Raw genomic sequence first — 24,156 nt, 5'->3', positions numbered from 1 at the left:
TCCAATTTACACAACATAAAGTACACATAGCAGCGTCCAACATGACTTGATCCATGCATTGACTACTGTAGATTGAAAAAGATTCTGCAAGATTTTTTTAAAGCAGTTTATACCATATTATCGATGGTGCTTATGTTAGCTGGCAAGAAAAGATCTAAATAAGATTCATCTTAACATAATGAAACTAATGTCAGAAAACATGCACTAGCCAGTAGGCACCACTATGTAGATAATATTTTTACATAAACAAAAACTTACTAATTAGCAAAGTTACTAGTGAAACATTTTATAATATATGTAGTTTTATGAACTTTTTTAACTCGCATGATAAAAATGCCTAAACCAAGATCTATCCAGATCTATCCATAAGAAAGAAAAAGTCACAAATGAGATGTATTTTATATCTTAACTAATACGTCTAGACCAGTGGTTCTCAAACTTTTGGATTGTAAACCCCCCTTTGTGTGGGGCGCATTTCTTTGTTTTCTAAGGCTCAAAGACTTCTCCTGAGAATTACACAGAAATCTCACAAATGTCTCCATTAGAGTTTCAGAAAAGATCTCAACAATATCACACACTGAGCTCATTTGTCTGCAAGCAAAAGTTAATGTTATTGACGATTGTTTTATCTCAAATATATCTCAGATTGACCCAAATTATATAAAATCTCAATTTATTTTACAGCTCTATGTGTCAGGGAATTGCAGGGAAAGAACCCAAGTGCAGGCAGCAATGAAGGGGTTAACAAACAGATTTAATTGAACACAAAACAAAGACCCACAATGGGGATATAAAAAACACAAGCTAGAAACACTAATAACAAAACAAGAATCCAAAACAAACTCGATAAGGGTAGGCAACGGGCAAGGCAAGGCAAGGAACACACATGGCAAGGGAACAGCAAGGTACATAGCACAACGAACGAGCACAGGACAATAGACACGAGGGCATTTGCTTGGATACTAACAAGGGAAGATGACAAGGGGCAGGTGTCGGTAATGAGACAGGTGGAAAGCTAGACTAGGAACGAGAGGGCGGGGCCAAAGACGAGACCGGAGAGAACGCATATTATGTCATGACAGACAATAATATGTTTCTCTCCACACAAAACACGTGGCTCTGTCATGATCCTGCCACTAGACTATAAAATCAAGACAAAAGATATATAATCTTATTATTTAAACTGAACCAATGTACTCTATTACGATAAGTGATTTCAGAAAAAAGCAGTTCGGGATGATTCTCGCGGACTCTTTCACTTGCGCGTTACAAACTAGCTAGTTTGGCCTCTGCAAGTGTACAAATCACTTTTGCTCTATGCATCACACAGATATGTGGTACAAAATAAGAGTGTGCGAACTTGTGTAAGAGACGCAGCAGCAGATTCAAGCAGTTGTATTTATTTCTTGTGTTTGTGCTAGAAAAATGAGCAAGAATAAAACCTTTATTTGTGAAAAAGTAGTTTACAAGCATTCAACTCGCATTGCATGAATTCACATAGTGTTCGCGGATGTGCAAACCTCGTCTGTGAAAGCAGGTCTTTTGGTGCAGGTGTGTGAATGTGTTTTGCGCCATATTTACTGCAGCAATGTAGCACAAAACCTGCACGAGTAACTCAGTTTGTGTGTGTTAAAAAAACTGAGCGCGCAGTCAGATCGCACACACCCGATATAAACAGGAGATGGCGCTATGGCTACCACTATAGTATCTTCCGTGAGGAAAATCTTTATATGCTGTTAACTGTACGAGGCAAGATATTTACAGCGTTTAATACATTTCAGAAAGTAATGTTACATTTTTATATGAAACTGTAAATTGTTCATGTTGACATAAAAACAATTCCATTTAAATAATAACATCCTACCAATAGAATCCATCACATACCAGTAGACATTATTATAGTTATATAATTCCCATTATAACCATGTATTACAGTATCATCTCCTTTATTTCAGTTCAAATGGGACTCAATCTGCTCTGGACACTTTAGTCCTAATTTTAAACACACAGTAAACAGTACCTCAAAAATTTGTTAGGAGAAAAAACTTGACAGGAGAGTCAGTGGTGAGAAGTTTTGCCCTCGTCAGCTCAACAAAGGTTTGTAAAAAAAAACAGGTCTATATTGATTGACTTCTATTAAAGTCATGTCCATACGGAAGACAAACCCAGCTTTGGCCAACATTGGCCATCTTATACCGTGATGAACCTTTCTCAGTAATAATACACAAACTTTGAGATTTGTGACTGGGCGCTAATGGTTGAACTAACATTATGCGTGCAGAGCAATCTTATGACCTCTTCCACTTGTGGAAGTCATCAGCATCCACCTCGATCTTTGTCTTCACGTCACCCAGTGCGATCATCAACTGTGCCAGGTAGTATGTAATCATAATGATTAGATTTTTGTATTCTAGATCAACGACATTGAACTTTGTGAGAGCAATTGTAAGGTCAGAAGCCATAAAGATCACACTACCCAGCATGAGGAGTGGTCGACGTGTACAGGCTGCCATCGTAGCCATGATGACAATGAGCAACACGTAACCTCCAATAGCTGGAACGAGAATTTTGGCATCTGGATCGAGTCGGAGGAAGGGCACCAGGTAAACATACACTACACCACCGATCGACCACAGCAGGAGGACAAGGATAAAGACTGAGGAGGAGGATGTTTTAGAAGATCCAGAGAAGCGGAACGAGACAGCGTAAAGTATGTGGGCCAAAGCAAAACAGACCATTCCTGTGTAAGAGAACGAGAGAAAAATAAACAGCGATCAGTTTGGAGAAAACAAAAATTCCCTGGGAGACCTAAGATATGGACACAGGGAGAATTATTATCAGGGACAAAATACTGTGGCCAAATAAGGCAACAGTCTCCGCCCGCTGACAGCAGCAACCCTCCAGCCACGCCCAGTAGACGCCACCCTCCGTTATAGATGAAAACCAAAAGAGCTAAAGAGAGGACAGGGGCGGCCTTTATGCCAGCAGCCATCAAAGATGGGTCAGAATCTGGGATCCATAAAAAAAAATATATCGTGCAGGATGCAAAAAAGGGGAGCAGGTACAGAAATAAAACGCAGGACAGGTCAGCATTAAGGACCCTTGAGCTCCAAAGCTTTCCTCCTCATCCTCATTGGTGAAAACATTGAGCTTTGTGATTGGCTGTAAATTTGACATTTTGGTTCGAGGTTCAGAAAGTGCCGTTTAGCTCTGTGGAGGTAACACATCATTTGCTTATTATTCAAGATAAATAAGCTCTGCAGTTTTACATGTTAGCCTTAAATTATTTGAACACTTAATGTCACACTATAACATATCTGCTTGTCAACTAAACACAAAATACCAAACCAAGTGTTATCCGCAAACAAATCCTAAACCCTTTCTCAGAACAAAATTTTTATTAACTAAACTTTCACATTTGATTATATAATTCAATATTACTGTTTTTCCTCAAACAAAAAGCATGATCAAATATTATTTTAAACAAGTAACATTTCTGAAATGCACTATATATATACATACTAAATTAAATGGATGTTGTACTAGAAATTAAGGTTACCATATTAAATCATTATGGAGTATTTCCTGTACTTGACTTACTGTGTGAGTTGATCTGATGATAGTTATGAAATGGTGTGAGCTTCTCATGCTCTCTTTTTATAGGGGATGTGGTCGGAGCGTTATCCAATCATATTTGCACAAATAACTGTCAGGAACGTGGACAGAATCCAAGTGCAGGCAGATGAAGGGTTAAATATAAAACGTATTCAATAAAAAACCCACGCTCGTGCAAACATGAACAAAAACAAGGCAAAACCAAACCTCCCAAAAGGGGGACAAAACACGATTCTTTGAATGATAAAACAAAACAAGGTTCTTTGAATAATAAAACAATCGTCTGCTGGATAATAAAACAATCGTCTGCTGGACAGAACTGCGTATCGGCTTAACAGGACTGGGTACCCGCTGTAATACTGGTTGCTGGGCAATACTTGGTACCAGCTGGAACACCGGCTGCTGGGCAGGACTGGGCTGTGCCCACCTCCTCGGCTTCTTCGACCGGCCCACAGGACTTGTGGCTATGGGGCCGAGGTGGACGGTGTGGCGATGATCACAACCCCGATCTACAGGGAACGACCCTCTGAGATCGCGGCTAGCGGAGATGAGAAGCTGGGTTGGGCTGAGACCCTGGACTCTAATCGGTTGGTTGCATACTGCCACACAAAGACTCCGCCTGCGAAAGAGGGTCTCTGAGGCCAGTGTTGAAGAGCACCGTCAGTTCTGATTCCCCAAAGACTACTTCGTCTGCGGCTTTCAGGAACCTGTCCACATAGTCCCTTAGGTCTGTGTTCCCCTGGTGAATACCACAAAGGAGGTGAGCCTGGCGGGTCTGCACAGCAGCCATCGCTGCCTGCTGTGTTCTCTTTAGTCGGTTCATTCTGACAGGAATGTGGACAGAACCCAAGTGCAGGCAGATAAAGAGTTAAATCTAAAACTTTTATTAAATAAAAAACCCAAGATGGGGCAAACATGAACAAAAACAAGGCAAACCCAAACCTCCCACAAGGGGGACAAAACACGATTCTTTGAATAATAAAACAAACAAAACAACCACGAACTTGGCAACAGGAACAAGGGTAATCTGAGACGAGGGAGGGTATGCAGGACAGACTACAGTGGGAACAAACAATGAACCGATCAGTTACAGAGAAACTGGGGCTAGATAAAGGGAACCACTAACAATGACTGATTACACAGGGAGTGGCAGCAGGTGACTGGGATGAAACACTAAGGGAAAGCTAAGAGGAGGACTGCACGGAGCAGGTGAGGGGGTGACGGGCAGGTGACAAGACTAAACATTAATGCAGAACTTTACAGAGAAACAAGGGGACGGGGCTAAAGGACGCGACACCGGAGGGAGACCATGGCGTGACAAAAAACTAAACAATGCCCTTTCTCCACATAAAACACATGGGTCTGATATGATCCTGCCACAAGATTTGAAAACCAAGACAAGGAGAGACAGGATCATGACAGTAACGTGACAATAATAAAAGAAAAATGCCAATGTCTCAAAATCGACCAAATCAAGTGCCAAGTCAGGTGACCACAAACGCATGCTTGTGTTTTGACTGTAAGATTATGAATACGTGGTAAAATTAGGCAGATGCTTTTATCCAACTTAAAGTGCTTTTAAGATATTTATTAAGATACATTTATTTATAATATTACATTAAACTTTATTCTCATTGTGCAGTACAAACAGCTGATTATTTAAAAAATATGCAGAATTTACTATTTATACTATTATTTTGGTTAATTTAGTAAAATGATTCATCATTTTTGTTTTAATCTGTGAACTAGTAACAACATTTCTCCAAACTGCAATATTGTTGTTGTTTGTTTTGCATTTTGTGGCAAACAAATTTAACTTGACAAACCAGTCAAAGTGACAAAAAACAAAGAGTGACCTGCAGGAACAAAGGATGCAGAACAGAAACAGCAAGATGTTTTAAGTGTCAACCACTAAGCTACATTAAACAGAAACAAAGGTCAGCAAGAAAGAAAGAAATTGTGGAATATGAGCTTAATCTCCTAAAAGCCCCTAAACTTTATGCTGAGCATAGCCTGTTTCAGGTCTCTAAATTATTATCACAAAAAAAGCTGATATTTACCAATATTTAATCTTGTTTGCTTTTAAGCCATTGGTTCACCTATAGGAATTGTTTGTCTTATCAGCTATTTGGTACAATTGTCTTGAGAATTTCCAATTTACACAACATAAATTACACATAGCAGCGTCCAACATGACTTTAATATTTAAACATGACTTGATTGCTTGGTTGCATTGGTTTCTGTTGACTACTAAATATTCTGCAAGGTTCTTTTTAAAAGCAGTTATTGATCTTTATAGCTGGAACTTCTGTTAGATGACAGTAAATGATCCGACCCAGATTCATGTCAGAAAAAATTACTAGCCAGTAGTCATCAATGCACTACCATTGCCAACAAGGTAATATTTTTTAAGAAAAACTTGCTAGTTAGTAAAGTTACTAGTGAAAAATTGTACAATGTTATATATAGTTTTATAAAATCTTTAAACTCACATGATAAAAAAATGCTTGATTTTAAGGTGATTAACACATTAATACAGTATATTCAAATGAATTATCTATCCATAAGAAAGAAAGATCACAAATGAGATGTATTTTATATCTTAACTTATTCGTCTAGGCAAGTGGTTCTCAAATCTTAAATCTAAAAGACTTCTGAGAAAATATCACACACTGAGCTCATTTGTCTGCAAGCAAAAGTTGATGTTATTGATGATTTTTTTAGCTCAAATATATCAGAGTGACCAAAATTCAACATTTTTAAATAATAAAAACTGAACTTATTTTACAGCTCTTTGTGTTTGACCAATTGTCTCATTGCTTTCTGTTTTTATTTCTCCTTAGCAATTTAACGAAAAACAACTGAAACTTTATTAATACTTATAATGAAACAGTGAGAAATCCACCAAATATCCTAAGCTATAAAAGAGGAACCTATAAACAATACAAAAGCTGAAAGATTGTACATTGTATAGCTGAGAATATTGAGGATAGTTGTGCTCCACTTCATATTTTAAATGTCTAGCCACGTGCTAAGTGACGAACACTTTTCTGACCTGCCCTGTCTGTTGGGAAGAAACTTACGGTACTATGTGACGTTCGTCATCTTCCCTGTTGTGCCTTACATAGCAAACTAAATAGGATGTGACCATAGCAAACCACCCAAACATGGTTACCAGCATAACCACGTCAGTGGTTTTCCTAAGCGCCCCACAAAAGTCAACATCAGTCGCTATCAGAATAAAGGGAAAACCTTGAGCCCCCAACTCCTCTGGCTCGGAACTATTACACACGACCTCAGAGAGGGACGATGGATCCAGGAGCAACTGTGGCATAGCCAGCTGTAGACGGCAGTCACACAGCCAGGGGTTATGGGAGAGGTTTGTGTGTGCTCGGATGTCTCCAAGCACATTCGGGTCCAGTGTCTCCAGCTGGTTGTAGGAAAGGTCTAAGCTAACCAGCGAAGCCACCAGACCTCGGAAGGCTCCGGGCTCCAGGTGGTTTAGCCTATTGTGGGAAATATCTAGCTCGCACAGCAGGGGGAGGTCTAGAAAGGAATCAGTCGGTATGGTAACCAGCAGATTGTTGTTCAGGTAAAGATGCTGTGTGGTGTTGGGAAGGCCACGCGGCACTGTTATCAATTGCATGTTGCTGCAACGGACCAACAGCCCACCGTTAACACTCTTAGAGCAGAGACAGCTTTCTGGGCATCCGTGTTCCACTTGTTGAGACTCAGAGATATCCATGTCATGAAGAAGAATGAAAGACAAGAGAAAGACAGCTGGCAACAGCATGACCGTTCTCAGACATATCCAACCAGAGGAAGCTTATTCTACAGAAAGAAGATCACACCAGCAAAGGTCTGAAAACAAACAGGAAACAGAAAGAAAGGAAGCAATTACAACTGACACCCCGCTATCACAATGGCTGCTGATTGTGGAGTTATTTTGAGGATAAATGCGCCCTGTTAAGTTAATTACTATCAGATTACTGCTGGCTTTGTGGCAGACTTCAGATGTACAGAAAAAGCAGGAAATATAAGAACATGAGGGAAACACGTAAGACAAAACATTATTTATTAGTTCTACTAATTTAATGTGACCTACACTTAAATATGCACTTTATGGATTAGACTACAGTGAATTGTAGACCGAGTTGGCTATGGACTAATACAGTTAAAAACATCACAGTTAGCCCACTCACTAGGGTGCACACCTGACATACAGTTGAAATTGAACAGTTTGAATAGTAATACATAACAAAGTGGTTCAAGAATTAAGCCCACCAAACACTAGACATTACACAGCTTATGATCAAAATTCTGTCATCATTTACTCATCTCAGAGTTGCTCCAAATCTGTATAAACGTATTTGTTCTGCTAAACACAGAAGAAAGATATTTGGAAAAATGCTTGTATCCAAATAGTTCTTGGACACCACTGTTTACCATACCTTATCATTTATTTTGTTCTGTTGCACACAAAAATAAGATATTTTGAAGAATGTAGGACAGTTCTGTGGCACTTTTGACCATTGTATTTGTCCTACTAAGCATTCTTCACTATAGGCATTGTCCAAATATCTTTCTCTGTGTTCAGGCAAACAAATAAGTTGCATAAAGGTTTGGAACATCTAGAGATTGACTGATATTTCATTTTGGGTGAACCATCCCTTTAATTCAAACGCAACCTATATGACAGCTCGCGAGAATGCTGTTGTGTTTTTTAACCGTATCACATTTTCCTTTGTTATCATTTTGGTAGTTATTGAAAATATAAACATTTACCCTACTTACACTTTAGCAGACGACCAAGTAATATCTGAAATCGAGTGCTCTTACAGTGAAAAGCGTCGTACTTCTTGTCAGCATTGCATTGATTTGCCTCAAACATTTCCCGCTGTTTGTTTATTGCTGGTTGCAGTATTTTCTTCTCTTTTTCAGACAACATGGCGGATGGTTTTCAACCTGTAATCCTTCATTTTTTAATACCATTAGTGAAAACTAACTTAAAGCAGCATCCTCTCGGGTGTGCGGTTCATTTAAATAACTGAGCGCGCAGCCAGCTCGCAAACATCCGATATAAACAGGAGATGGCGCTATGGCTACCACTATAGTATCTTCCATAATCGACAGGTGAGTCATATACTGTTAACTTTAAGAGTCCAGATGTTAACAGCTTGTAATAGATTTCAGATAGTAATGTTACATTTATATTGACAAAATATATCTCATAAATGTTGCCTACCATTTCCAAATATTGCAAAAATAAACTATAAAAACCATCACAGCCCTGCTGGAAAAATACTAATGGTTTCAATTAGAACATACAATCCAATAGCTTCTTAACATCCCATCCTTAAGCCTGTTGTGGATACCAGTAGACATTATTTGTTTCCATTAAATCCAAAACAGTTCACCAACCGTTAAATACATTAAACTACAGTTATCAACTATTGTGTTTTGTGCGGGGTTCTGTTGTTGTTTTTTTGTTGAGGAATTTCACCAGATTGTAGAGTCAATAAATTAAAACAAGTATTTTATACACTGATACAGTATCGTCTCCTTTATTTCTGTTTAAATGTGACCCTCTCTGCTCTCGACACTTAAGTCCCAATGTTAACACATATACAATATACAGTACTTCAGAATATCTGTTTTAATATATATAATATAATATCAGTTAGGAGAAAACTGTCAGGAGAGTCAGTGGTGAGGAGTTTGGCCTTCATCAGCTCAACAAAGGTTTGCTAAAAATAGGTCCATATTCTATTAAAGTCATGTCCATACAGAAGTTATGCATTTAGACAAACCCAGTTTTATCCAACATTGGCCATCTTATACCGTGATGAACCTTTCTCAGTAATAATACACAAACTTGGAGATTTGTGACTGGGCGTTAATGGCTGAACAAACATCCTGCGTGCAGAGCAATCTTATGACCTCTTCCACTTGTGGAAGTCATCAGCATCCACCTCCATCTTTGTCTTCACGTCACCCAGTGCGATCATCAACTGTGCCAGGTAGTATGTAATCATAATGATGTGTTTTTTGTATTCTAGATCAACGACATTGAACTTTGTGAGAGCAATTGTAAGGTCAGAAGCCATAAAGATCACACTACCCAGCACGAGGAGTGGCCGACGTGTACGAGTTGCCATCGTGGCCATGATGACAATGAGCAGCACGTATCCTCCAATAGCTGGAACGAGAATGTCGCCATCTGGATCGAGTCGGAGGAAGGGCACCAGGTAAACATACATTCCACCACCGATCGACCACAACAGGAGATAAAGGATAAAGACTGAGGAGGAGGAGGATGCTTTAGAATATCCAGAGGAGAGGAATGAGATGGCGTAAAGCATGTGGGCCAAAGCAAAACAGCCCATTCCTGTGTAAGAGAACGAGAGAAAAATAAACAGAGATCAGTTTAGAAAGAAACAAAAATGCCCTGGGAGACTTAAAGGAGTAGTTCACTTTCAAAATAAATGTTCATTATAATTGACTCACCCCCATGTCATCCAAGATGTTTATGTATTTGTTTCTTTAGTCGAAAATAAATTAAGGTTTTTGATGAAAACATTCCAGGATTTTTCTCTATATAGGGAACTTCAATGGACTCCAAATGGTTGAAGGTCAAAATTACAGTTTCAGTGCAGCTTCAAGGGGTTTTAAACGATACCAGACAATTTATGTTTATAAAGCTTATACATTTAGATTTTCTTTTCAAATGACCAATCTTTTCACTAGATAAGACTCTTATTCATTGTCCGGTATCGTTTAAAGCCCTTTGAAACCATTTGGAGTCCATTGAAGTTCACTATATGGAGAAAAATCCTGGAATGTTTTCATCAAAAACCTTAATTTATTTTCGTCTAAAGAAAAAAAAAAACATCTTGGATGACATGTGGGTGAGTAAATTATCATGAAAATGTATTTGGAAAGTGAACAACTCCTTTGAGATATGGAAACAGGGAGAGTCTTTACCAGGGATAAAAAGTTGTGGCCAAATAAGACAACAGTCTCCGCCCGCCGACAGCAGCAACCCTCCAGTCATGCCCAGTAGACTCCACCCTCCGTTATAGATGAAAACCAAAAGAGCCAGAGAGAGGACAGGGGCGGCCTTTATGCCAGCAGCCATCAAAGATGGGGCAGAATCTGGGATCCATAAGTAAAAATATATTGTGCAGGATGCAAAAAAGGGGAGGAGGTAAAAAAATAACACGCAGGACTGAAAAAAAGAATAGAAATAGAGAAAAGAATGTAAACAAAATACTCAGTCATACCAATACTTAACTTTAAATTCAATAGAACAGAATTCACAGAAACAAAGTGACAGTATTGCAAAGACAAATGTAAATGTCTTTGTCATGAGGAACGTCATACATTTTATGACTCATATGAGTTAAATCAGTTGAGCTGTGTGTATTGGTGTGTAAGACAAATCAATTGCATGAACATGCAGAGCGTGACTGTTAAATCTGATAAAAAGAGCTGAGCGCAGGTGCATTTGAAGAGTATTTTATAAAACACTCAAACTTCATGTTTTTTATTATGTTATCATGTTTTTATTGTGTTTGATGTGTTAGTAAGCTGTATATTTTGAGTTATTATGGCTAAATCAAAACAAACCAACTGCTGTTTGATAGATAGTTATTGAAATGCACAAAAAAACATGATTTTTGAAATATTTCTAAAACAGAAGTGTCTCATTTTGAACCAGACTCTTCATTTGTTTTCAGGTGTTTGTGTATGTGCCTGTGATTACCGTGTTCCTGCGTTTTCTGCGATCATATTCACTTGTCTCCAGGATATCCATCTCTCTCCTCTGTCCTAGTCACGTCTTGGATGTGGAGCCGGTATTCTACAACTGAGAGATCTGTAAAGTCTCTGTGAACTGTGAATCTGTGCCAGTGTGTTTCATAGCGAAGGAATGGACTTTGGACCAATGTGAGTGATGCGTTATCTGTCAGATTGTTCAGTCATAAACAACGTACACCCTCATTCTCTCTCCAGTTTTTGGTTTCTGTCTCTCACTCATTCATCACTCATATAAGCCCTTGTGTGGCCTATTACCCTGTAGTGGCATCATCAGTAAGAGCAAAGGTTTGATGATTGAGACACAAGTTCAGGCAGATAAACATTCTGTCCTTTATTAATGATAAGATTCTCTGACTTTCATTCTTACTATAGGCCTATTTCTTATTGATATGGTTGTACATTTTCTATGCAGTAGTTGTTATTATTTTTTGGGTTCTTTTGGTGTACTTTTTCAGCTGTATAGCTTTGATAAAATGCTGAAGATGTCTCTATTCTGTCCATATAAACATTTACAATCTATGAAAAACTACAATCTCTACTCACAAGAGGGCGACACAAAACTACCATTTGAACAGCAAACAAGGGTTGCGTTTTCATATCTAAGTTAAGATAGGCTTTATGAAATAATTAATAATAATAATAATTCATAGTTAATTTTATCTATAAATTTTTTGCAGCATTGTAGCTTAAAACATATTAATTTAAGGTATTTTCTACCCTATAGAACACTATCTGATTAACTAGTGTCTGGGGTCGAGGGAGCTCTCTGTCAGTCTTAACCAATGGTGTGAGTTTGGGGGCGGGACTACTTGTTTGCCCGACCAATGCTGACACCTGACGGTGTTCAGGAATTCTGCTTGGTGCAGTGTCACTGCGTAGAGCAGCTTTTAAACAGTCAAGATGTGTGGAGATCCATGTTTTAATGACACTTGTTGAACATTTATTGATGTTTCGTAATGAATATTACACTGTTCTTTTTTAAATAACCAAAAGCATGTGAATTCATATGAAGGTCTAATCATTAACACTGCCCAAATTGAACTTTGTCCCCCCTTTCCCACAATCACTCAAGAGCGGAGAGATTGAGGAACATTAAGTAGGCAGAAAGAAATAGAGAAGAGGTAAGAATTAGCAGGTAAATAAAGACTTAGTTGGTGAGAGATTTCCACACCGGTGATAAGAGAGATTTCACAGGAGAGGAGGAGCCAAACTGATTCTATCTTTGTGATGTCTTTGTTTCCTCTTGTAAAACACCATCAAAGTGTTGTATTGTTTTGGTAAACACCGATTTTAGATTTGTAATACGACAAATGGTTGGTTAAGTTTGTTGTAAATGAGGTTGTTTTTATTTGTGGAAAAGAAGTGAGCTTGAATGACTAATACAGAACGTATACATACTAGGAATGGATTATACTTCGTCTGATGAAATCCATTTTTATCACAATTCAGATATGGCTCAAAGGGCATCATCCTTGAAGATTGGAATTGTGGGATATGGGCATTTGGGTGAGCAATTTGACAGAAATTTCAATCAATTGGCTTTGATTTTACAATTTCGCTTGCACTTAATAATCATGTTTTTCCACATTAATGCTCAGTGAAATACAAAATGTTATACTGCAGCTCAGAGCATTAAGTTGGTGTGTCATCTTCACATCTTCAGGTCAATTTCTTGTTGAGAAGATTCAATTAGAAGGGCCTGAGGTGGGGCTCCAGCTGGCATATGTTTGGAACCGAAATCCAGAAAAACTCAAAGACTCAGTGTCCAAAGACCTTATTCTAAATGACCTCTCAGATTTCGCACACAGGTCTGCATTGCCACATACTTCAATCTGTTACTATGTGCATTGGAAGAAAGTGTTTTTTATGTGTTTGATGTGTTTTAGGGACGCTGATGTAATAGTGGAGGTGTGTCATCCACAGATAGTTAAAGACTTCGGGGCAAAATTTCTGTCCCATGCTCACTTTCTGGTAATGTGACAAAAAACTTTTATGTAATTATAACATACTTTTTTATGCAATAGGGGCTTGAGAGGTTACAAAATGCCATAAGGGATTAAATGGATCTTTGAATGGATCATCTTTGTCCCTCCCTCAGGTGGGCAGTCCTTCTGCACTCTCTGAACTCCAGCTTGAACAGGAACTCCGGACGGCTGCAAAGCATCATGGGAGAACACTCTATATACCCAGTGGTGCATTATGGGGTGGACAAGATATTCAAAGGATGAATGACAATGGAACTTTGAAAGTGAGATTATGAATTTCCATTTATGATTGTTCATGAAATTATAATATGAATTCATAATTTTTATGTCATTTGTATTCAAAATTGTACATTTCAATTGTGGAAAGAATTTTCCTGCTTTTTTAATTACCCAGAGTCTAAATGAGCAGCCTATGGGTCTCTCTTGCAGGCACTCTCCATTCGAATGTCTAAGCATCCTTCTTGTTTCCGCCTGACTGGTGGTCGGCTTTCTGATTGGACAGAGGGAGAGGGGAGGCGGGTCTTGTTCCATGGTTCGGTAGCAGAACTCTGCCCCATTGCTCCAAACAATGTGAACACCATGGCAGCGGCAGCCATAGCCGCATCAAAGTTGGGTTTCCGTGGGGTTACCGGAGAAATAGTGTCAGACACTTCGTGAGTCACTAATCCTTCCACAGATTCCATTGGAGACAAGATTTTTCTAAACAAGCCATTCATTTATTATCTCTTCTGCCCTCGTCTCTCCAGACTTGCTGACTATCACATCGTAGAAGTTGAAGCAACTGGTCCAGATGGGTTCACGGTTAAAATGGTTAGAAAGAACCCAGCCAAACTGGGAGCTGTTACAGGCAATGCCACATACAATTCATTCTGGAGCAGTTTACTGGGTATGTATGTAAAAACAACAAAGGCCTAAGTTAAGGCCAAAAAATATGGTGGAGAAAAATTGCCTACAATTGTCCTGTTATGCCATCATCAACTTTCAATTCTACTGTCCTGTAAAAATATAATTTAGAAAGAAAATGAACAAAATCATTTTTCACAAGTATCTATTATATCTAATGTTTTTTTCTCAGTTTGCAGGGGTCATGGTGGGACTGTATATCTGTGCTGATGACTGGACTGCTGCAGACATAAACACGCATGTTTCTTTCGGCTAACTAAAGAAAACTAGCATTTAAAGCATTAATAAAACAAATGGTGAAAATAAAACGATTGTGATTTAAATGTCTTTAATCCCAATTCTACAGTCGTGACACAAGCGACAAACTCAAACATGCTGGTATATATTTGTTACAGTAACAATGATGCTCCAGTGTATTGGCTGGCTTAGCTTTAGCTACATTAGGTTCATTTAAACTATTATTTCATAATAACTGTGAAAATAACTGAATATCCACTATGCCTGGGTCAATATAGACCATTTTAGAAGACATTAATACTGGTCCAGAAGGACTTCATGTTTAAGTTTTTATTTTATTAAGATTTTATAATTTTTTTATTTCAGATATTACATCTTCGAGATATTTGCTTGACATTTCAATTCAATTTCAAATTTTCTATTTGTATTTTGTTTAAACGTTTGTGTAAAAATGAAGCAGGAAATGCATCTGGAATTTGTATACGTCTTACAAAATGGTCTATATAATACAGTGACGAGAAATCTGGAGGTTATTAAAACCTTAAAATATAACTTTTCATATGTGATAACAGTTTATAAGAATTCTATAAAGTTCACATTCACAATAAAGGTTTGCTTATAAATACTGATGGTTATATTTTCTCTTTTATAATTTAATTTGTCTTTAGGAATAATATGCCAAGCATAAGGCTTACTGGGAAAATATTTCACAGTGGCTCGTACTGTCTAACTCTAGCGACCATTTAATCTGATTACTCCTTAATTTTAGTTTTAGGCTTCATATAGAAGACACCAAGGAAGACATTCAACACTGATTTGAATTCACATATTATGTCTCATCACATACATAAATATTTCATTTATTTCTCTTCAGAGGCAATAACTACAGACGTTCCGGTCACTTTTCAGGGAGTGTTGTAGTATTTGTGTATATGTATGTGTGCTTAGTTTTTCTCTGGAAGATCAACTGCCTGATCCTTGTTCCGGTTTATATTGTACGGTTGGCGGATGTTAAGTCGGTCTTTCTCTGCCTCCAGCTCTTCATCATATCGTTCGTTGTCATCCTCGGCCTCGCTGTGATGAGGAGAGGAGTGAAGCGAATGGGCGGGGGACGGAGGCACAGAGGCAGGTCGTGGGTATCGGAAACCTGTGGCCTGATTTATGAAAATTAAAGAAATGTACAATGTTAACATCCAGAAACTAGACCATTACATTTCACTTATTTAAATGTTCATGGTTTGGCTTACCGAAGTTAGTTCTTGAGGCTCGTATATGTATGTGTCTGGAAAAGCTTTCGCTAAGGCCATATGGCGGGCAGATATATAGTACTAAAAATGAAAGAACAGAGTGGAGGATTATGGGAATTGTATTCGTGAACAAATAATGTGTTAGCAGTGTTGTAAGTAAAAAGTGTGCGCAAATGTATGCAGTGTCTGACCCTCCCCAAATATTTCCAGTCCAGCAGGTCACTGAGGCGCTCCGTTCGGTTCCTTTGAATGATCCTCTGCCTGCGGCTCTGCTGACAGAACTGAAACAGGAAAGACGTCAACTGATTGCAGGACTCATCGATTCCACGATATCTCCGGTCCATAATGTAGATACCTGAAGGAGAGAGAACAAATGATCACAATTGCAACCGTGCAAACGGTGATGTGCACTGCCAGACCACTTGTGAAAAGACCCCAGAAATTGCCCAGCTCTCACCATAAGCTGATGGATCAGCAATACGTTCCTCCATAAAACAGCCAAATCCAGACAGGTTAGTAGAAATGGATGGAATACCCATCACTGTACACTCAGCTGAGAGGAAAGAAAGAGAGAGAGTCAATACTGCATTTTGATAACAGGAACTGATCTTTTAATTATAGAAGTGACCCACATTGCACATACTGTATACAGTGAGGTCTGCGTCAAACAAATGATATTAAAAATATTTAGATAAATAAAACAATAACTAAAATTCACACAATAAATATTTTGATTGACCCGAATAATTAATAAACAAAACAAGTATTTTTACTCGTGGACTTTCAGATCACATTGGGTGTATATGGTGTTTTTACCTGGTGTATATCCCCACGGCTCATAGTATGATGGAAATACTCCCAGATGACACCCTCGTACAAACTCCTCATAGTCCATTGGCAGGAGAGGGGAAGTGGACGAAAGAAACTCTGGATGGAAGATCACCTACAGTAGCAGAAAAACATGAGGCTGTTACAGTATAAAATGTCTTTACTTCTGCTCTCAGGTCTTTTTGTACAACCACACCTTGACTCTGTCCTGTGGGCTGTTGAAGAGGCCGATGCGACGGATGCAGTTAAGGATGGGGTCAGAACTGTCCTCCAGCATGTTGTGGGTGCAGATGGGAGGCTGGCACTGCCGCTGAGTGGCAAAGATGGCACGCTTCATCATGGTGAAATCTTCTTTATCTAACATTTTGGAAACATCAGGCAACTGCCCTCTAACAGAAAAAGGGGGCAGAACTCTATGTAAATTGGTCTGTCAGCCAAATTGGGATATTTTATCAAATAAATACAAACACAAAGGGCAACTCACACTAAAAGTGATTCGTAGAGTTTTTTTCCAAAGCGCTCTTTCACAGTGTGTGCAGTGTCCCTAAAACAGTACAACAATTAGCCAATATTAATTCAACATTACAAAAAATAAAACTCTAAAACGGATGATCCACTGAGTGAGTGGGTGGGTTTCTACATTATTATCATCATAGAGCAAAAGCAGAGCAAGGCATGGGGTGTGAGGTTATCTGGGTCTGTTAGGGTTCCAGGGTGCTACAGTGTCACTCGGGTTAGCAGTCCTCACAGTGCAGTTGTCATGGTTACCAGAGCTGTTTCCGTACGGCTTGGCCCTTCAAGGTTTCCACGTTGAAGTTGTTGGTACGAGCAGGCATGATGAAGAATGCGATTACCGTGACCTCACTGTGATTCACCTGCGTGCATAGAAATAATGTTTCGAATAAAAAAAGCCAAACTTAAAGGAGCCATATCATATGATATTAGTAACTGAGGTGAGCTAATAAGAGGTAAAGTTTATATGATCATTTTACACTTCTGCTCTGACACTTTCATGGACCATTATTAGATGCCGTGCTTTAAAGACTCCTTATTTACTGATTCACACATTAAGACTTACCCTCAGTAGGTAATTAAGTCTGGCCAAAGATTCGAGAAATATATCAGCTCCTTTGTTGGAGAATTCATAGCGGCCGGCGATGAAAAGAAACACTGTCTTGTCAAGGTTAAAATCTAAATTCCTGCAGTTAACCCAAAACAACAGTAAAAGTGTGAGAGAATGTTTGGTAATATGAATAACTGATGCGAGTTAAATCTGACCCGTAGAAATGGCCTCTGACAAACTCTTGGATGCGCGCTTTACTCTGAGCGTGAAGGTTTTGAAACTCGTGCATGGCTGAAAACTTCTTCACATTCAGGCCGTTCGGAGTCACAATATCTGCAGCAGAAACCGATCCAGACGGGCAGATGTGTAATGAGTACAGTCATGTAAATATTCTTAGTTGATAAACATGTGATGGTTAAAAATAGGCCAGGTTCTCGATCAAATTACTGGTATTAAAGCCTTCAAGAACTGTAGTTTAGAAATTTATGCTCCATCTTTTAAAATCAGATTAGAGCTGTCAAATGATGAATCGCGATTAATCACATCCAGAATAAATGTTTGTGTTTACATTATATATGTCTGTGTACTGTGCATATCAATTTTGTATTTATAAGCACATACACATACATTCATATATTTAAGAAAACTATAAAACATAAACATTTATAAAAGTTTATATATCATTTTAATTATTGGTAAATATAAATAAATACATCTAAACAATTTCCTAATTATATACTGTACATACAGGTATGTGTATGTTTTTGTGTTTATTAATACAAAATGAATATGCACAGTACATAGACATATATTATGTGAACACAAACTTATATTCTGGATGCGATTAATCGCTTGACAGCCCTAAATCCGATCAATCTGTATGAATTATTAAACAACTAAATCTGCTGCAAGCATCTTAAAAGAGGATTTTTAATAGCTCTTTTGGAAACAGTACAACGTTCATAGATCACCTGGTTTGCGCCTTAGTAAGTGCTCAGCTTCGATGGCGGTGATCTGGGAAACGGTGGTAAAGACGTGTGCACAGCGGGCCGCTGCACGCTCCAGACAGTAGCGATGATAGATCTGCCTGTCACCTGCCTCTTTATCCACATTAAACTACAAACACATACACGCAGAGTACAAAAGGAAGAGGTATGATTGCTTTACTTAAGTGAACCATAGGCTTTATTTTTATTCTGACACACCAGTTGAATTATTAAAACATTTGTTGTTATCACTGTGCATGCTTTGCAACTAGAAATTACTTATTGAAGTAATATTATCTGAAGAAGACATTTTCTCTCACAAACCTCTGTGAGCTTGTTGTAGAAGTCAACGTTACCAGCACACAGGTATCGGCCGAGGAGCGTGGCGTGTGTGGTGAAGATGGTCGCTACAGGTAACTTACGCTGCCTGCACAGCACAAGGCCCAGACCTGCCAGCCACTCATGAAAATGAGCCACAATGTGAGGGGGTTCGTCGCACTGAGCTGCAAACTGCAACAAATACATAAATCAGAGAGTAAACTGACGCAATCTACTGTACGTTCGTACAAATAATATCAGTATTGGAATTCCAAATGCAAATACCTGTATATGCACAAAGGTAATATTCGTATAAAGAAAGATCACAGACACACACCTCTCCCAATAGCCATGCGGTGAGGAAGCCGAAGAGTACTGCATCATTTGCCTCTCTGTCAAACCAGGGCACACCAACATTGCACTTCTCCCACAGCTCACTCTTCCAGCGATCCAGAGACCACGCTGTGAAACCCACGTCTATCAGAACTACATACGGAGAGCCTTCGATCAGCCATCGCCCAAAATATACCTAGAGAAAAAAGTTGGAAGCTCTGTTTGCCAGATATGAACAGTTGTGCAAAATATGTTTTGGTTTATGTTTAGCCACAGTGACTTTATAGACCTTAAATGCTTATCTACATACAGCCGCTGAAAAAATTAAGAGTGCATTTTTGTTTTTTCTGAATTTACTATTTATAAGTATGTTAAGGTAACATTATCATTGTGACCTGCTAACAATAACTCTCCCAAATTTCTAATAAAGATATTGTTTCTATTTGCATTTATTTGTAGAAAATGACAATTGGAGAAATAGGTAAAAATTATAGAAAATAAGCATTTTTTTCAGACCTCAAATAATCCAATAAATTTTTTTTCACTTTTATGTATTTAGGTAAAGTTGTATTTACGAAAAACTTGATTTTGAGTTGTAATACTGTCGGTCTTTCACATTCCTGTTTGTCGAAATTCACCTAAAATGTGGCCTGGAATGGCCACAATACATCTATTTTTTTTACGGCTGTATATTGATATTGACTTTATACTGATGCTCATCAAATGGCCAACAACATTCCTAGACTCTCTAATATTAAAATAACTGGATTTTAAACAGATTTTTGTTCAGTTTTGTTTAATGGTAATGACTCAATATACTGAAACACAAGGTACTAAAATAGAGAACACTAATATAGCCTTTAACCTTTAAAACACATACACACCAGGGAGATGTCACACACTTCTCAGAATGAAGGTTTAGGGTTTCACTGAGGTTTATAGCAGATTAGAACAGACCGTGTGGTGTATGTGTGCACATACATTAGTGGGGATGAATGAGGGCAGACAGACCCAAGTCTACATACGCAACTTGACATACAGATTTTTTTACATGTGCTACGTATACCTTGCACCCACTGCTGTTCATTTTTTCGATGGTTCTCCTGAGCGGTGCGTTGGAGGGTTCGATTAACTCCACTTGCGTCCTGACATTGGACTCCATATACGGGCCCACCAGAAAGTAGTTCTCGCCCCATTCCTCGCAGGTCAGACGTGCTTTGGTTTGGATCACCGTGTAAATGCCACCAACTGCCACAAACACAAAGGGGTGGTTTCCCAGACATGCATTAGCTTAAGCCAAGACTAGGCCTTGGTTAAATTAAGATATTCAAGTCGTTTTAAAAACATACTTTATAAAAAAAACATTGCTGGTGGACATCCTGAGACATAACAATCACATTTATATATTTTAAGAAATGTCAGTGCAAGTTGTTTTCGATTAAGACCCCTCTAACATTTAAGTTAGTTTTGGTCTAGGCTTAAGCCCTGTCTGGGAAACCGCCCCAGAGAGTGGTTAGTAAACCATCGGTCTATAGCGGCGAGATCTTTGACTGCGGCAAAATGTCTGGTGGTTTTTCAGCTAATCTAGCTGTCGATACCATATAACAAACACTGACTTATAGTCGGGGTGTCCGATTTCTCTTAGCCGTTGTTGATGTTCAAATCACCAAACAAACACACCCCTACCCCAATCTTTCGCATTCGTCAGCATGTCCGTCCTATACACTGTGCACCTTAATTCTGATTGGCTACAAGGTTATTTTGATACACGGGCCGACAATTGCAAGGGTGATTCGAAACCGGACACCCCGCCTTTAAATCACATGATTCATGTGGCTCCAAGTATGTGGACGGATAGAGTATCTGTGAACGCTCGGCATGTGGTCTATAGGTTTTTGTATAACAGTATTCGGATCCTTCAGCTAACACCACCTAATAAATAAATAAATAAAGAGTACAGAAGACATTGCAGGTCCACATATACAGAATAAAATATTTAAATTTATTTCTTTATAGTTTTTTAAATTGCTTTTATTCTATTTTAATATTAAACCTTAAGCCAAAATGTGAGTGTATTTGATAGGGTCTTTCTATGTAGTTGCTAAGATGTTACAGTATGTGTATTAAAGGTGCTGCTATGAATCTGCTTGGGTGCTCTGTGTGGTTGATAGCTCTCTGCTACTGGCCTTCTTGAAAAAAAAACGCTTGCCTTAGCAAGATTCAGCAATAAAAATAAATAATTACCATTACAGTCTGATATTATCTTTAGAGATTTTAGCATCAGTTTAAGCATTATTGCATTAAGCCCCAAAATATATATATTGTTAACCTTATGTTAGTGGAGCTTAAATCTTTAACCTTTCACAAAAGTAAAGATAAAAAGTGGCCACAACCTCTGACCTAAAACAATCGGTGATGCTGATAGTAAATCAGCAAGAAGACGATTTTTTAAAATCTTATCAAGGTTTGCACATACAGTATGGACATGAACAATATATATATTTAAAACAATTAAATTAAATCTTATCCTTTTATAGTTGTTGTGCAGAAATTAAGTGGAAAGCAAATATCAGACACATGGCACATTGCCAAATACGACAGTACTATAACCATACTGTATAGTGTGGTATTTACGATGCTTTATAATGTTTCATAATATACCAAAAAACACAAACTTCTTGACATTTGTGTGTAATGATGATCATGAAACTATGACATGATGAAATGCAAAAACTCACTAACATTTAAAATTGGAAATGGAAAAAACTAAATGGAAACTAAATGTATCTATTACCTGTAAATTACGACCATTAAATCCTATAATACCTATGAAGTATATATCCAAGACCATACCAAAAGTAAATATACCTTTATTGGCGACCTCCCATGCGATCTCAAACAAGACTGCATCCTCCCGATCAAACTCTTCTTCCCAATCATCCAGGCCGGACAGGGAGGTGATCGACCAACTGCGTGCCAGTGGCATGCTGGGTAAATAAAGAACATCATTTAACCTGCACAAAGTTTTGCCAAAACTATTCTTTATAGTCACAAGTGTTGATTATACTCAGTGAAATTACACTATTACGGGAATTTAACCAACAAATAAATATGTGTAAAATGTCAAATTTGAAGGCATTATTTTAAAATGGGCCACAGGCAATATGAATGTATATGAGTGTGTTTGAGCAGCAGTCATATCTGCCATTAAAATTAAGCTAAAGTTCATATTCAGCAGGCTTTTGTGATGTCTCAATAGAAGTGTACGTCAGTATATGACCTTCAGACCTGGCAGGAAGAACTGGACCACACACACATGCTCACTTCCTTCTCTTCAAAGAACATGATGGATGTTATATGACTTACATTACATGAAGCAATTACATTGTGGGTGTATATTACAGTTATTAAAATACATATATTTTAATCTTAAGGTTAAATAGAAAGGTCAACAGTCATCTGCCTAGGTCTAGATTACACCAGGAGTTCTGATATCAAGGATGCCTAGAAATACAGATGATGACATTGTGCCCTCAGCTCAAGTCAAGGCATGACCTCTCACGCATCACATCACAGCGACACAATAATTTACACACCCAACACTTGCTAAATACCTTGAGCAACATAAGGCTATGCGTTTTACTGGAAAGTACTTGAAAAGGGCAGCAGGAAACGCTAGAAACCCTGCCCTGCTTCATTCATAACCTAACGCTTATTAAGGTCTTATACATAAACACGCACCTGCTTTTTGGACTATTACAATACTCCGACTACATTTCTGTACTTATGTTAAGTTTTAACATCAGCGTGCATGTTATCGTTTTTAAAATATCTGCATATCTCGCACAAAAATGCACAAGCTTGCGCGCGCGCGCGCACTGTCAAGAGTACGTGCGGTCCGACCACACAGAGAAAGTCAAAGACAGAACGCTTGTCGCCATAACAACGGACCAAGTAAAACGATGAGGGGAGACAAATATGCAACTGTCACGTAAATACACGTCGATATCACGACAAAAACGCCTGCTGTATCGAGCTTCTCGTCTTGCACGCTCGAGTTTAGGATCTCGCCATCAGTAAGGACAAGCTGCCCTGCGCAGGCTGTGAAAGTGGGTTTGCCAAAAGGACTTGCAGAGGGATGACCGTGTTCCTCTGAACGTTTTGAAACATACGGACATTTGATTTAAGAGTGACAACAAACCCTCGCCTTTTAAACCAGAGTTACATGTACACTCACCCTGCGGTAGCGTCTTTTCCTCGCTCAGCGGCGCAAGCCTCACATCTGCTGGAATCAATCACCAGGAGGATGAATTGACAGTGGGCGGGGTCTCTGCGAAAAGCGTCTTTGCCTATTGGGCGTCTTGGCTGTTCGTCAGGGTAAATAAAAAGCGGTCAGCTACGTCCTTAAAATGAAGGCGTGTCTTATAAGATAGCGTCCCTGCCTCCTCGATCGGTCGGATGGAACCGCTTCTACGGTCGCTCCTTGCTCCTAAGAGCGCTAGGCGTGTACCTGTATGAGAAATTTGATTGGTTTATAAGGTAATCCTGGTTGGTTCTGCAACACGCCAGTCGGGCACAGACAACTGAGGAACGCCTTATACTTTTTTCAGCAACGGAGAAAGGGTAGTGTTTGTTTTTACGGAACTTAAAACGCGGTTTAGTAAAGGGTAGTGATGTCATTATACAATTATAATACACGATATTATTATAAAAATCAAATTAGTAGAATATAAATATAATCTATTTGGTTTTATATACATTAAGGGGCACTGTAAGGTGGGTTCTACGAGATGTGAGGATACATTTTAATGGACAATACATGG

At 38.6% G+C, this 24,156-nt stretch overlaps 4 protein-coding genes and 1 pseudogene across 9 annotated transcripts; 1 reads left to right on the top strand and 4 right to left on the bottom strand.

Moving 5' to 3' along the window:
* Positions 1-1,433: 1,433 nt before the first annotated feature.
* Positions 1,434-4,405, bottom strand: LOC306894896 (lysoplasmalogenase TMEM86B-like; annotated as a pseudogene). Its single transcript has 3 exons — positions 4,216-4,405; positions 3,993-4,124; positions 1,434-3,120 (listed from the first exon to the last, which is right to left on the bottom strand). The product of its transcript is annotated as a lysoplasmalogenase TMEM86B-like (transcript).
* Positions 4,406-6,627: 2,222 nt separating this feature from the next.
* lrrc3cb (leucine rich repeat containing 3Cb) lies at positions 6,628-7,360 on the bottom strand (the record flags this gene model as incomplete). The annotated part of the gene is given in 2 exon segments (XM_079457734.1): positions 6,628-6,703; positions 6,705-7,360. Coding segments are annotated over 2 exon segments (732 nt in total).
* Positions 7,361-7,675: 315 nt separating this feature from the next.
* On the bottom strand, positions 7,676-11,640 carry tmem86b (transmembrane protein 86B). Its single transcript, XM_079455972.1, has 3 exons — positions 11,381-11,640; positions 10,600-10,843; positions 7,676-10,003 (listed from the first exon to the last, which is right to left on the bottom strand). Exons 1-3 carry the CDS (start codon positions 11,429-11,431, stop codon positions 9,549-9,551), a joined length of 750 nt encoding a protein of 249 aa, XP_079312098.1. The 5' UTR covers positions 11,432-11,640; the 3' UTR covers positions 7,676-9,548.
* aspdh (aspartate dehydrogenase domain containing) lies at positions 11,527-15,178 on the top strand. Of its 5 annotated transcripts, none has more exons than XM_079455971.1 (8): positions 11,527-11,562; positions 12,883-12,939; positions 13,097-13,241; positions 13,320-13,404; positions 13,532-13,681; positions 13,848-14,071; positions 14,165-14,304; positions 14,494-15,178. In XM_079455971.1, exons 2-8 carry the CDS (start codon positions 12,885-12,887, stop codon positions 14,529-14,531), a joined length of 837 nt encoding a protein of 278 aa, XP_079312097.1. In that variant the 5' UTR covers positions 11,527-11,562; positions 12,883-12,884; the 3' UTR covers positions 14,532-15,178. The 5 variants fall into 5 exon arrangements, with proteins under 5 accessions (XP_079312097.1, XP_079312095.1, XP_079312096.1 ...); XM_079455969.1 differs by lacking the exon at positions 11,527-11,562 and adding an exon at positions 12,289-12,568; XM_079455970.1 differs by lacking the exon at positions 11,527-11,562 and adding an exon at positions 12,484-12,554 and having other exon boundaries at positions 12,835-12,939.
* On the bottom strand, positions 14,635-23,683 carry gys1 (glycogen synthase 1 (muscle)). Its single transcript, XM_079455966.1, has 16 exons — positions 23,571-23,683; positions 22,202-22,320; positions 20,400-20,581; positions 19,338-19,529; positions 19,007-19,192; positions 18,668-18,812; positions 17,912-18,029; positions 17,712-17,832; positions 17,402-17,508; positions 17,118-17,177; positions 16,830-17,022; positions 16,622-16,748; positions 16,263-16,358; positions 15,997-16,160; positions 15,806-15,886; positions 14,635-15,712 (listed from the first exon to the last, which is right to left on the bottom strand). The coding sequence occupies exons 2-16, from the start codon at positions 22,317-22,319 to the stop codon at positions 15,503-15,505; spliced, it is 2,100 nt and encodes a 699-aa protein (XP_079312092.1). The 5' UTR covers position 22,320; positions 23,571-23,683; the 3' UTR covers positions 14,635-15,502.
* Positions 23,684-24,156: the final 473 nt, after the last annotated feature.

Source organism: Barbatula barbatula (assembly GCF_947034865.1).
Source record: "Barbatula barbatula genome assembly, chromosome: 5".
Taxonomy (NCBI): Eukaryota; Metazoa; Chordata; class Actinopteri; order Cypriniformes; family Nemacheilidae; genus Barbatula; species Barbatula barbatula.
Note: the sequence above shows the minus strand (reverse complement) of the source record. Positions and strands in the feature narration are given on the sequence as shown.